This window comes from Podarcis melisellensis (assembly GCF_964234715.1).
Source record: "Podarcis melisellensis genome assembly, chromosome: 8".
Taxonomy (NCBI): domain Eukaryota; kingdom Metazoa; phylum Chordata; class Lepidosauria; order Squamata; family Lacertidae; genus Podarcis; species Podarcis melisellensis.
The window spans coordinates 82939504-82954032 of NC_138540.1; the positions used below are offsets into that span (position 1 = coordinate 82939504).

General features: G+C 50.7%; 1 protein-coding gene across 5 annotated transcripts in view; it reads right to left on the bottom strand.

Annotated features, from left to right (window-relative positions):
* Positions 1-2057: 2057 nt before the first annotated feature.
* NPAS1 (neuronal PAS domain protein 1) overlaps positions 2058-14529 on the bottom strand; it is a 94701-nt gene continuing 82229 nt past the window's right edge. For all 5 annotated transcript variants that reach the window (XM_081921981.1, XM_081921982.1, XM_081921983.1 and 2 more), the window contains 5 exons: positions 13748-13944; positions 13155-13261; positions 10404-10551; positions 6670-6767; positions 2058-5071 (listed from right to left, as the gene is read on the bottom strand). In XM_081921981.1, coding sequence (XP_081778107.1) covers positions 3870-5071; positions 6670-6767; positions 10404-10551; positions 13155-13261; positions 13748-13944 — 1752 coding nt within the window. In that variant the 3' untranslated portion in view covers positions 2058-3869. The remainder of the gene's footprint in view (positions 5072-6669; positions 6768-10403; positions 10552-13154; positions 13262-13747; positions 13945-14529) is intronic.

The window sequence follows — 14529 nt, forward strand, 5'->3', positions numbered from 1 at the left end:
CTCCCCGAACATAAGGCCTCCCCGGAATATAAGGCACCAAACCTACCGTAAGTTGTCTGGCTCCTCTGGACCGTAGCAGCGGGTGCCTCCATGCAGCTCACTGATTGGCTGCAGCACAGCCAGAGCTGTTCAGGTAGTGCGACGTCTCTTTAAATCAGAGAGCCTGCGCCGCCGGCAGGACAAGCTGCCACCTGCTGCTGCTCGCTCTGCCCTGATGGGGTCTGGCTGACTCACAATTAGACAATAAATGTGTACCGTATTCTTCTTCATGGAAAAATAAGACATCCCCTGAAAATAAGACCTAGCGCATCTTTGGGAGCAAAAATTAATATAAGACACTGTCTTATTTTCGGGAAAACAGGGTACGTACAAAAGCGATTTCATCGATTCTGCCAGCTGGCACCTAAGGCCATCTTCTCCCTTCATAGCTTCCCACACTTTTCACATCAAGGTGTGAGGGTGGTTCTTGAGATAAGGCGGGACCCTCGAGGCATGGAACCCAGAAGTCCCCTTGCATCCCTGCTATAAAGGTTGGCACAATCCTACTCTTCACATTGCAGCTCATTGAAGCTGCCAGGGGCCACCACCATCACCACGAATGCCTGCCCTCGGCACCCCCCCTCTCCACAATGCCAGGCAGCTGCATCTACAAGCCACCAGTTAACATTTCCCAGCATGTCCTGGAGAGACACTACATTGAGCATTCTGGAGCACTGAGAGAAGCTAGAACTACCCCCAAGCCTCGCTTGGAACACTGCTCCCAGCAATGTTTCTACCAGAAGTGCCAATAGGGCACCCACAGACCCAAGAGGCAGCTCTGGGTAGAGCTTTCCATGTGTTTGCAGACTTCTCGCTGTTGAGCCTCATTTGAGCTGTGCTGCTCCTATAGGCAGGGGCTTTGTCATGCACTTATAATAGGGAAGATGAGAGCTCTTCCCTCCAGACATGGATGCACAGCATGCAGCTGACGTAGATGGGAAGGGCTGCGATTTGACTTCATTCCCCCTCTGGGTACATAAGAAAAACCATGTTGGATCAAGCCAAAGGCCCATCTAGTCTACAGCCTGCTCTCCCTGGGGATAACCAGATGCTTGTGGAAAATGAAGCAGACCTGAGCACAACGGCACTTCCCCCATTTGTGTGTCCCAGCAACTCAGAAGCGCCCTGCCTCCAACAACACAGTCTTCCGTGAATTGCTAAAAAGTCTCTTTTAAAGCCATCCAAGTAGGTGGCCGTCACTACCACTGGGGGGAACTGCTTTCATAGTTTATGTGCTGTGAAGAAGTCCTTTCTTGAGCCTTCCAACATTCAGCTTCACCGGATGGTCCCAACTCCTAGTATTATGTGGGAGGAAAAAGTCTACCTATCCAGCTCTGTCATGTTTCACCTCATACACTGACGTGACCCTGTGCACAGTAGCTCTTGTCCTATTTGAATGTTTGAGCTGGCAACGAGGAAGGCAGTCACTTTTCTCGACGGTATTGAGACCCTTCCTTGTGCTTTAGCAGCGCCGAATTTCCTTTCGTTTCAGGTAATTGCTCACAATTTGCCAAGGCTGCTTTGAATTTCACACCTGTCCTTGATGGCACTTGGCAACCGCTTCTGCTTTTATCTCAGAATCACAGAACTGTAAAATTGGAAGGGATCACGAGAGTCATCTAGTCCACCCCCCCTGCAATGCAGGAATCTTTTTGCCCAAGGTGGGGCTCAAACATACAACCCTGAGATTAAGAGTCTCGTGCTCTACCGACTGAACTATCCTGTCACTAGCAAATTTGAGAAAACACACTTTGGAATTTTTGATCCAAATAACTAACAAACATTTCAGGGGAGACCAGACTGCAGAGGAATCATGCGTGTTCAGGCTGGTGTGTGCCCTAAAAAAACATCACATTGTATTTCCAAGTACTTTCAAATAGGTTTGTATTTCTCTTTGGGGTGTGTGTGTGGGGGATCCTTTTGTTAATTAACTCAAAATGAGGATACACACAGGTATTATTACGACAAGATCTTACTGCTCTTAAGCCTGCCAGGAAAAATGGTTGCGCCTACTGAAATCTTTTTAGGCAGGAACAGAGTCCCATTTATTTTCATTTTCTCTGAAACCCCAGATCGCCAAAAGAAGCAGCAAAATGTCAAGAACAAGTGAACAGTGGAAACTACATTCATCTATCCAACGAGAACCGTAGGTTAATAAAAGAAAAAAACGCGCGCACACACACACAGATCTTTAGCGATGAGTTACACAGAAAAATACCACATCATCCAAGTGCTACTGTCTCGCTGTGGGTTTCCCCCCACCCACCCTTTCCCACCGAACTGTACAAGTAGTCTTTATTCTGAATAAGTGCTAAAAGTTATGGCGTAACATTTTTTTTTAACCTTTTTAAGTGCTGTCATCACATACGATGACGACCTACCTGTTTCCATCCCTTTTCTGGCCTGCATTTTGGGCTCTGGGTGGAAAAGGTCCTTTTCATGTCCCAAGGGGTCTCAATGGTGGAAGCTTTTTTTCTACTGAGTACAGGATCAAAGCAACAGCTGGGTTTGCACAGTGATGAGAGGAACAAGCAACCTTGCAGGATTGGACCATCAAAGAGGTGCATCTTGTCCACTATTTCCCCCACCTCCCAATAGTAGCCAGGCAGAACCTTCTAGGAACGGCGTGGTGGTGATGGTTCTCCCAATCTACCCCACCCCAAATCTGTCACTCTGGTAGACTGCCTCTGCACACAGAATTTCCATTTTGCTACAACAGCCACTGGTAGACAAATGGGCGGATGAGAAGTCTTAACACCTGGTAGTTAGAAGAGCAGAATCAGACCCTGTTAACTGTTTAGAACTGTCCATGCTCAATTATTAGCTCATCCACACTGCATCTTCCTTCCCTTTGAGAAGTTTTAACCACTGGGAAATTAGCCGTCACCTGTTGGCACCCACATTTCACTTAAGACTGTTAAGCTGGTGGCAGAACCCTTGGCAACAGGGCAGTTAAGACAGCTTTAGTAATCTCTTTCCCCTTCGATCTGAGCACACAGAAAACATATAAGCTATTAATCCATTATTTGCAGAAGGGGGAAGCGTGACGAAGGTGAGGCTATACGAGATAAGAGGAGTGCCCAAAGGGTTGATTCACTCAAATATACTTGCCACACCTGGATTTCTTGTTTATAATTCAGAGCCGGACTTTTGAGCAATTGCTGTGCTGTAAGGGATAGTGCAGTGTGGACAGAACAGAAGCAAAAGTGGTAACACTGATGTAATCACATTGGGGGACTGAGTCGGGGGTGGTGACACCCTGCTCTTCATGTGCAGGTTTCTTCGAGTTACACTCGCCTTGGCTAGCAGGCAGGTGGTCCTCTCAACAGATAAACCTGCAAGGCCTAAACATAACCCTCATACATACAAAAAAAAACCCACCCCAAAGTCCCCAGCAAACATGGTGGAGGAAGGAAGTCAACTTGTAGCAGCAGGAAGACAGACAAGAACGAATGTAGGATACCTCTTTCATCTTTCCCAGGAAAGTTGCACCGACTTTGCCCTGGGTTAAACTCCCGAACTCCGCATTTGCACTGGGCTAACTCCTGAATTTGTTCCGCAACCAGAACAGCAGTTTCAAACAGCAGCATCTGAGTGGCCAGGCAAGGAGCAAGAGTGGAACACGAGACTGCTGAGGAGATGGTCACGCTATTAATTTGCCAGAGGTTTAGAAAGGGGTGCTATGAAAAGATGAGACACGCAGGGATTTGTTAAGAGAACAGAGATTTCTTCCCCCGGCGGCAGGGAAGTTGGCACCGAGCTTTCCTCTAAAAGGGACACACAGGACCTTTAATTGATGGCTCTGCCCAGCACAGAGTTTGGCCATGGGCTCAGTCCTCCTTGCGTTCCAAAGCCGAGGCACCGTGGACCCCGCTGCCGGCCATTGAGAAGGGCAGCGTGGAAAACAAGGAGTCCGTCGCAGCAAAGGCTCCCCCTGAAATCTGAGCCAAGCTTGCCGAGTTCCCAAAGGGTGCGACCATGTTCAACCGCTGCAGGTGGTGGTACATAAGTTCCCGGGGCGTCTTGGCCTCGGCGCCACCGATGTCCATGAGGTTTATGGGGTGGGAAGGCGGCAGCATGTTGCTTTGCATGCCGAGGGTCACGTCGGCAGGGGCGTACCGGATGGTGCTGGTGGTGTAAAGGCCCTGCGAGCCGGATGTGCTGGCATGCGGGCCACCCAGCTGGTGCACCAGCGGCACAACCACGTTGCCCGCGTGGAACCGCTGCAGCACCTCCATGTCGGCGGGGTAGAGGAGCGGCGTGAAGGGCGTGGACGTGGCCCTCTCCTCGCACGGGGAGCCCGAGAGCGGGGGCGAGAGAGTGTCCGCCGAAGAGGAGGCCACCGGGACGGTCCGGGGAGAAGTGCCGAAAGGCGCTTTGGGGGCGCCGCTCTCCATCTCGGGCGGGGTGAGCACAGAGTCTGGGATGGAGACGTATAGGTGAGAAGAGGCGGGCCGCAGAGAGGGCTTCTCTAAGCTAAGTGCTTTGTTCACAGTGTAAGGGCCGCCCTTGTGGGCGGCAGGACAGGTCCAGGGGGCTCCCTTGGCACCGGGGGGCTGCTCAGATTTAATGCTAAGGGCTGGGGCGGCTTTCAGAACGGAGCTCTTCTGAGTCTGGATGACGGAGGCAAACTCCGGGCGGCCGGGCCCTGTGCTCCTCCGCCCCCCGGCCTTGCAGCCGTTAGCTTTCCTGGCCAGAGGGGCCCTCTGCTGTGGGAGGAGGCCCAGCTCCGATTCGCTGCCACTGTCTGACTCCTCGGAGCTGGCATCCTTTGCCTCCCGCGAGGGGCTCTCTGGCTGGAACTCCAGCTTGATGCGCTTGCTGGGCGGTCCCTCGGTGTCGCTCCCAGCGCCTCCGTCTGACAGTTCCTCCTCCCGGTAGCTCGTTTCTGGGCCGCTGGAATCGGTCTCTGCCAGGCGGCACCGGGCACCAGCTTCTGCCACGCTCCGGGGATAGGCCTCGGCTAGGGAGCCAGGTTTGCTGGGGGAGTAAAGCTTTCTCCCTTGGCTGCTCTCTTTGGCAAGGCTGCTCTCTGAAAGGGAAATCAGGTGGGGAGACAGGAGAGGGGGAAATCAACTGAGCAAGGCAGCAGGGAGCTAAGCATCTTCCCACGGCCAGGAGTTGGCCAGATTTATATTGCCAAGCAAAATTTCTATCCGCAGAAGACCTGGGGGAGAGTTTAGACCTCGCTTCAGAGCAGCTTCCTGCCAGCAGCGCAGCTAATAATCACCACCACAGAGGCAAAGCGACGCCGGGAAGCCTTGAAGTGGGTTTGGGCACAGCAGGAACTCAAAAGCCAGCATGGCAGAATTTCCGCCTTGGAGAGGGGGGAAACCTACTCAATAAGGTTGCACATCCTGCCTGTAATTTCATTTATCCCTTTATGTATTTTCAAAGGAACTAAAGGTGACTAATAATAATAATAATAACAATAAATGCAGCAATCCCCACCAAAAATCTTAAGGCCAAGCCCCCATAACAATATGCAAAACATCCCCTGAAAGTGGGACGTTAAAGGTGAATCAGCAGAGAGTCTTTCTAAACAGCCACGTTTTCAGTGGCCACTTATAACAGCGCAGTGCCCACATCTGGGTGACGTGGTGAGCCACCAAGCAGCAGGGTGGAGAATCTTTTTCAGCTTGAAGGTCGCACTGAGCCATGCCTTGGGCTGTCTTAAGATCCTAAACCCTTTTAAATATGTTCATGGGGGGGGGAGGGTGGTTATTGGTTTATTTTGTTCTTGTTTTTATTATGTGTTTTGTTTTTAAGCTGTGAACCGCCTTGGGACAGATGAAGTGTGGTATAATAATAATAATAATAATAATAATTTATACCCCGCCCATCTGGCTGGGTTTCCCCAGCCACTCTGGGCGGCTTCCAACAGAATATTAAAATACAATAACCTATTAAACATTAAAAGCTTCCCTAAACAGGGCTGCCTTCAGATGTCTTCTAAAAACCAGGTAGTTGTTTTTCTCTTTGACATCTGGTGGGAGGGCGTTCCACAGGGCGGGTGCCACCACCGAGAAGGCCCTCTGCCTGGTTCCCTGCAAACTCACATCTCACAGTGAGGAAACCACCAGAAGGACCTTGGCACTGGACCTCAGTGTCCGGGCAGAGTGATGGGGGTGGAGACGCTCCTTCAGGTATACTGGACCGAGGCCGTTTAGGGCTTTAAAGATAGTGCCCACTGTGCTTCATGGGGCTGAGGGCTCTCTGGTGTGAGAAGATGACTGGAGCACGCAGGGCAGAAACACACAGAAGGAGGCAATCCTTCAGTTCCCCCAGGGTCCCAAGCCCCTGAAAGCTTAAAACAGCACCTTGGGGCCAGAGAAACAAAACACCTCCTGCCTGCAGCAGTTCACAAAGGGGCTGAGAAGAGCGAAGGCAGTGGTTACACCAGGACTCTCTCTTAAAAAAGCATACTGATAAATAGCAAAGGGGGCCCTTCAATTTTCAAAGGGAAAATAGTAGGTTTGCTATGTTTTATCAGCAGGCAAGAACCTAAGAGCTCTGCTGAAAGAGACAGCCCACACCTGTTTGCCCAAATCTCTTCCGCTAGCAATGCACGGAGCTTGTCTGCTTGGCAAGCTAACCTCCCCTCCCTGTCCAAGGCTTCATTTTATTCACCTTTGAATTCTGGCCCCACCTCAACGGCCTCCGTCTGTCTTGCAGGGATCCCGGGCAGCTGGAATATGTCCAGCACGGTGTTCTTACACTCCGGCTTGCTGGAAAGGGTTAAAAGTGAAACCGGGGGGGGGGGGGGAGAGGAAAGTAGAAGATTAAAGAAATGCATATGTGAGGATCGTTCCAAAGCTTCAAGATATATCTTCGTCTTGCCAGCGAGGTTCAGAGGTGATGTTGGGGTTTCGGATGTTTTGCCGGGGTTAAGCCAAAGGCCGGGCCCAGGAGATGCCTCGAAGGAGGGTCCGTTTTTCCGTTCCGCCCACAACAGCTTGGAGGATCACCGGAAAGCAGTATAAAGAACTTCAGAGTGGAACACCTCCAGTGGTGGCTGGGATACAGAAGGCAGCAGAATATGTGCCAGGATGCAAAGGAAATGTAATTCTCTCTCCTGTACACATTCCCTACCATTTCCACCTCTGGGGCACTGCTCTGCACCATCCATCCCTCAAGAGGAGGCCTTTGAAATGGCGCTGGGGACTTTGGCATCGTGAAGGATGGTAGCTGGATCTCGTAAGCGCGGCCGCTTGGTGGCAGCAAGGAAGCTGAGACAGAGAGAGAGAGATCCAGTGTCCCTGCTTTGCAGCCATGTGGCAACGCTGAGAGGCCAGGGATTAAAATAAGCGCCGCAACTCCCTCCTCCCACCCAGAAGGGGACTGAAGAAAGCCAACTTGAATAAGAGCTGACACATCCAGCCACCTGCAGGCTAGAATCAGCGGAACAGCCGCCGCCACAGCAGAGGGACCATTGGCGCTTCATTGTCCAAGAACAAACAAGGACAGATTGAAATCACAAACTCTCCCTTGTGGATTTGGTGTGTGTGTGTGTGTGTTTGCAAAAAGCACCCTACATGCACACATACCAAAACAGCAGGGTTGGGGGTTTTATTGTCAAGCCAGCAAAGCTGGAACCAGTTCAAGTTAAGAGTCCCTTCCCCCCAAAAGCAAGGGCAGCAGATGCAATGGAAGGAGGCGATTCAGAACCCAGGCGTCGTTCTTCTCTGGAGCCCCAGGACCCATTTGGGATGTCAGGGGCATGTGAAATAAAGAGGGACGTGGCCAGTGAATATGACAGTCCAAACGTATCTGGGGCTTGGGCTCTAGGGAGTGAGAGAGTTTATGTCTGATACCATCGCTCACTTTTTCCCATCGCCAACCTCTGTGCTGCTATGCTTGTGCTACTCTCAAAAGCACTATTCCCTGCTCCCAGGGGTCTTTCCGAATGATGCTTCATCGCCATATAATTGAGGAGACAAAATCTGGGGGTCAGCGCTACCCGCTAAGTTCAGCTGCTTTCCTTCCCTGAAACTGCCAAACTGTCCTCCCTGCAACTTACAAATGGTGCGTTCCAGCTCAACACACCGCTTTGCTGTTCCTCGAACACAGAGCCTTCCAGCCCGGCCATTTTTTCCTCCCCTGTCCTGTCCAATGAACAATCCCGCCCTGTCCCGCTTTGCAAAGTGGTGTTGGTTTTGGCAGGGCGGTGGCAGCGGAGAGGGAAGCAAGCAAGTTTGCAGGGAGGCTGCAAGAAAGTTAATTAGCCTCTAATTACAGCACTAATTAACTAAAATACTAATCACCCTTACAAATCATACATTACCATCGGCAATTGCTTGCAGGATTAGCATAATAATGCTTCCCTTTGCTTTATCGGGAGGGAAAGGGGGAAAGTAGTCATTAATAACCATCTGCAGTAGCCATTCACAGATCCCTTTTATCTGTTTGGAAGGGTGGGCAAGTGTGGCAGGCTGGGAAGAGGGAGAAAAAAGACTTCAGCAGAGAATATTTGGTAGTTCTTAAGTAGATTTTAAATGTTGCACCTGGGGCAACAGAGATGGGGGTGGTCTTGATTTGAGGAGTGGCGCTGTGGGTTAAACCACAGAGCCTAGGACTTGCCAATCAGAAGGTCAGCGGTTCGAATCCCCGTGACAGAGTGAGCTCCCGTTGCTCTGTCCCTGCTCCTGCCAACCTAGCAGTTCAAAAGCACATCAAAGTGCAAGTAGATAAATAGGCACCACTCCGGCGGGAAGGTAAATGGCATTTCTGTGCGCTGCTCTGGTTTGCCAGAAGTGGCTTAGTAATGCTGGCCACATGACCCAGAAGCTGTACGCCGGCTCCCTCGGCCAATAAAGCGAGATGAGCGCCGCAACCCCAGAGTCGGCCATGACTGGACCTAATGGTCAGGGGTCCCTTTACCTTTACCTTTAAAGGACTCAAGATCCGAAGGGCTGAGTGTGGTGGAAGCTCTTGATGAACTTTTGCCACTTGAGACCTCAGGGAGCGGGGACTGAACCTTTGAAAAATACTAAATTTAAAAAGGCAGCCAGGCACCCTGAACATCCAATGCCCATTTGAAAAACTCCCTAGTGAGCTCAGTTTCTCTACTGAGCTTGATGGACCAATGGCATTACTCTGCGTAAGGCAGTTTCCTGAGATCCTAAGGGTCCCTCTGAGTACCTAACTTTTGCCACACCGGTGGGAGGAGGCCTGCTTCAAGAATAGCCTGCGTTCTTGCAGAATAACCACTTGCACACATGCGCACTGCCAGCTTTGGGATTGTTGTTTTTTGGGAGGGAGATGGTGGGGGCTTGAGCAAGATAAATAAATAATAATAAATATTTTTATTATATATATGCCGCCCATCTGACTGGGTCGCCCCAGCCACTCTGAGCAGCTTCCAGCAAAATACAGTGGTGCCTCGCAAGACGAAAAGAATCCGTTCCGCGAGTCTCTTCGTCTTGCGGTTTTTTCGTCTTGCGAAGCAAGCCCATTGGCGGATTAGCGGATTAGCGCTATTAGTGGTTTAGCGGATCAGCTGATAAGCGGCTTAGCGGCTTGGGAAAAAGGGGGGGGGAGGGAAAAACCCCCCGCAGGAACTCGCAAGACATTTTCGTCTTGCGAAGCAAGCCCATAGGAAATTCGTTTTGCGAAGCACCTCCAAAACGGAAAACCCTTTCGTCTAGCGGGTTTTCCGTCTTGCGAGGCATTCGTCTTGCGGGGCACCACTGTAATTTTAAAAAATTTAAAAAATGTCCAGTTGCACCTTAGAGACCAACTTAAGGTGCTACTGGACAATTTTTATATATTTTATATTGTGTGTGTGTGTATGTATATATCTACTGCGTCAGACCAACACGGCTACCTACCTGAATCTAGAGCAAAATATAAAACCATCATAAAACATAAAACATAAAACACTTGTGCTCTCCATTGGATTCCATCCCCACCAGGAAGGGGAAGCTAGTTAACAGCATCTGCCCCTTTCAGCACCTGTCCCAGCTCTTTCAGGGGCAGGGGGAGTAGTAGGGGGAGAATATAAATGCAACAACAACAATAATTAACCTGTAGTAGGTTTATCATTGTTGTTGTTGCATTTATATTCTCCACTTTCTCATCCCCCCCCCCCAAGATCCCTGCAAGGTAGGCTAGGTTGACAGACAGCAGCTGGCCCCAGCTCCATGGCCAAATGGGGAGTTGAACCCCAGTCTCCCAGGTCCTAGTCTCTAACCACTACACCACACTGCCTCCCTAGAGCCCCTTTCTGGCTGTGATATGTGCCTTGACTGGGATGCACTGATGGCAACCCCTTGGTGCTAGGAATTCTGCGGCGGTGGAAAGCTATTAAAAAATATGCCCCCGTTTGCTCTGAACTTTGTACGAATCGAGACGGGACGCCTCACCTGAGGATGTAGTTCACCCAGACCATGTTCTTCTCGGTGGGGTTCTTGACGTTGACCGAGATGGTGGCGCACGACTGGACCCACACGAAGCCCCCATTCTTCTGAAGCCAGCGGTAATACTGGGTCACCACCTGCCCCTTGTTTAACACTAAAGGAGGAGGAGAGGAGGAAGGGGAGGCAACAGCCGTTAACAACAGTTTTAAGAAGAAAAACATTAACTGTGTCTACCCCAAAGTGCTGAGGAACAGTGGCGAAGACTTGCCCGGACTGTACCACTTCAGGTCACCAGGGAAGGTTGCAAGCTGGGTAGAAAGCAAGCCTTGAGCTTGGCTGAAATTCTTCACTCTTTCACAACACATTTGTTAAATGCAAGGAGGGTTTTTTGTTTTTTTTAATGGAGGGGGCCAATCAAAAATTCAACAGCCTCCCCTCTTTGTCGGAAGGTAGTACAGTCCAGGAAGAGCTTTACCGCTTGATTCTGCTGACTGCATCAAACTGGTCCTTGGACAATCTGCTTTTCACAGGCAGCAGAGCTGAAGAGGTGCCAGGGTAGGAGAAGAATCTTAGAACTGTGGAGTTGGAAGGGACCCTGAGGGTCATCTAGTCCAACCCGCTACGAGGCAGGAATCTTGACTGAAAACGGATCAGGAGAAGCCAGGGGTGGCTTATAGAGATTGCTTTGGCCAAAACAGTGACCCCTTTGGTCTGTAATGGGGGGGGGCCCATTGCCCTCCAGGTGATGCTAGACTCTGACACCCATCAGTCCCAGCCAGCACAGCCAACCGCAAGGGACAATGGAAGCTGTAGTCCAGCAAACAAGTCTGCATTCAGTAGAAGTACGGACTTGGCAAAGAACTCTTAACTTCTGGCTCCACCTAAATTCAACACACACAAACACACACGCCGCCAGTTTACTATCCTTAGTACTTCAAGACTCTCATAAAAGTGCCTGGCTTAAAACCATCCATCAAAAACTTCACTCTTGTGGCCTATCCCCACAACACCTACTCACTATGGGCCCCACTAAAGCAAACAGTCTAATTGGTCAACGTCTAAAATATATCGAGCATCAGAACAACCTGGCCACCATAAGGAAATTCTGCCCTTGGTATGTTCATTTTCCACCTCTCCATTTTGATTCTCTGGCCCCATATCTGCACAAACTTATGATCCCAAAATACAGACGTGCTTTTACACTTGCGAGACTGGGTGTTTTGCCATCTGCGGCACTTGAGGGTCGATTCCAAAAGATCCCGCCTGAGAAACGCCTTTGCCCCTGTGGAGATGGCAGCACCGAAACAGCGGCACACGTCCTCCTGTCTTGCGCTCTCTACAAAGACCTGGGGAACGAGATCATCACCCCACTCATACTAACCATCCCAGGGCACTCAGTCACTGCCACAATGTCCTTTCTTCTATCAGATCAATATGAGCAGATAACAGCAAAGGTTGCTAGGTTCATAGCAGGGGCAATCAGAATAAGGGCCACTAACTGACGGCTGATTCAGGACTTTAAATTGTGCTCTTATATCAAATTTCCCTTTCTGCGAAAACTGTAATGTTTTATTGTTGCTATGGCCATTGGCCAGTGGTGTAGTGTGGGGGGTGCAGGGGGGCCGGCCGCACCGGGCGCAACATCTGGGGGGGGGGGCATGCTCGCACTCGCAGCTCTCTGCCCCTACTAAAATCCACAGGTTAGGGGGCGCAAATTACTTGCCTTGCCCCGGGTGCTGACAACCCACGCTACACCACTGCCATTGGCTAATGTGAATAAAGTTTTATCAATGATCCCAATGATCCCAGCAAACATCAGGAGGGCTATAGACTGCCCAGCCATGTTCTAGAACGACATAAATAGCTCAGCCAATAGAGCATGAGACTCTTAATCTGAGGCTTGTGGGTTTGAGCCCCACATTGGGCAAAAGATCCCTGCATTACAGAGGGTTAGATGCAGTCCCTTCCAACTCTATGATTCTAAGTGGAGCCCTGGCTGACCAGACCAAAGGCCACTCTAGCCCAAGACTCTTGTTTCCCAAAGCAGCCAAAGCCTCCAGTCCCTGGGGGATTCCAAGGGGAAAGATCCACAAATGACAACATTTTGGAGGTCCCAAGTCGCAAGGTGGTTAGATTGGTCTCAACTAGGGCCAGGGCCTTTTCAGCACTGGCCCCGACTTGGCGGAACGCTCTGTCACAAGAGACCAGGGCCCTGCGGGACTTGACATCTTTCCGCAGGGCCTGCAAGACAGAGCTGTTCTGCCTGGCCTTTGGTTTGGACTCAGTCTGGCCCTTATGTTTCCCTCCCCTTATGGTTTTGATCTATGGGCTACTTTTAAAATGAGGCTGCATTTTAAATTGAATTTAACCTGTATTTTAAATTGGTTCCCCACCCCCCACCCCCTATTATGTTTTTACTGTAATTTTTACTGGTGTTAGCCGCCCTGAGCCCGGCTCTTGCTGAGGAGGGCCGGGTATAAATTATTATTATTATTATTATTATTATTATTATTATTATTATTATTATTATTGGTGGCTTCTGCTTGTGGACTTGCCAAAGGCTGCCTGTATTTAAAGTACATGGACTCCCCTGCCCCGAATCCTGGAATCTGTAGTTCGCTAAGGGTGCCAGGAATTCTAGCTTTTGGAGGGCATGCCCTGGACTAGATGGAAGCTCTGGCACAACCCAGGAACATGCACGGGATGCTCTAAAACAAAAAGACTATCACTGTTAACACCATTACGAAGCCAACATACAGTCCAGGTGACTTTGCCGGATTCCCTCCACATCCTCGCCGTGAATGAACTGGTAGCAGCTTTTGCCCACGAGCTCTGAGGGGGTCAAGTCCATATAATCGCTGATCCTGGGGTGGGGGGGTGTCAGGGGAAGAGAGAGGAAAAAGGAAGGCAGATTACGGAAGGGCTGAGCCGGAGATCCATTCATTCATACGGGGCCATCTGTGCGTACAGCACCTTACAAGAAAGAGGTGTGACAGAGCCCTGCCCGAAGGAGCTTACAATCCAAACCAGACAGAGGGAAACAAGAGAAGGAACGTGGGCGGGGGAAGGAGGCAGGAGGAGGATATAGGATCAATTATGTGGACTTTGGCTCAGATACAATATGGGTGGGGGGCTGGGGGACAGGAGCAGCAAATCTAGAGGCAATAGCAGAAACCAAGATGGGCAGAGAAATAAAAACAACAGAAAGCCACCATCTTTTGAAGTGCTATGTGCGTAACTTCGATTTCCAACTCACTCGGGCGCTGTGACTTTTTCAGCCGTCTCTGCCAACAGATGCCCGCGTTCCCCGGGAATGGCACAAAGCAGCCCAGAGGGCCCTGGCAACCCACCTGCTCTCGCAGTACACGATCTGCAAGTCCATGTTGACCCGGAAGACAAACATGTGGCACTCGATGCGCACCTCGCTGAGTGTGGAAGGGGGCAGGGTGTGGGCCAGCGCCACCAGCCCCATCACGCGGCCCAGCAGCGAGTGGGCGTGGGAGAAGGACGGCAGCCGGGGGCGGAGGCGGCCCGTGACGTGGATCACCTGCAGGGGGCAAGGGAGAGCAGGAGAAGAGGGTTTGAGGGAGGGGGCATGGACAGGCGAACCTCATCATCATCATCAGGGGTCAGCAAACCTTTTCAGCAGGGGGCCGGTCCACTGTCCCCCAGATCTTGTGGGGGGCCAGACTATTTTTTGGGGGGGGGGGACTGAACGAATTCCTATGCCCCACAAATAACCCAGAGATGCATTTTAAAGAAAAGCGCACATTCTACTTATGTAAAAACATGCTGATTCCCAGACTGGATTTAGAAGGCGATTGGGTCGGATCCGGCACCTGGGCCTTAGTTTGCCTACCCATCATCATCATCATCATATTATTATTATTACAGTGGTGCCTCGCAAGACGAAATTAATTCGTTCCGCAAGTTTCTTCGTCTTGCGAGTTTTTCGTCTTGCGATGCACGGTTTTCCATAGGAATGCATTGAAAATCAATGCGTTCCTATGGAAACCGCCTTCCCCCGACCTCTTCTGGCAGGCGGCATTTTAAAATCGCCCGGGACAGCGGAGGACTTCTCCGCTGTCCGGGGCGATTTAAAAGCCCCTGGGAAGGCAGGCAGGGGGGACAA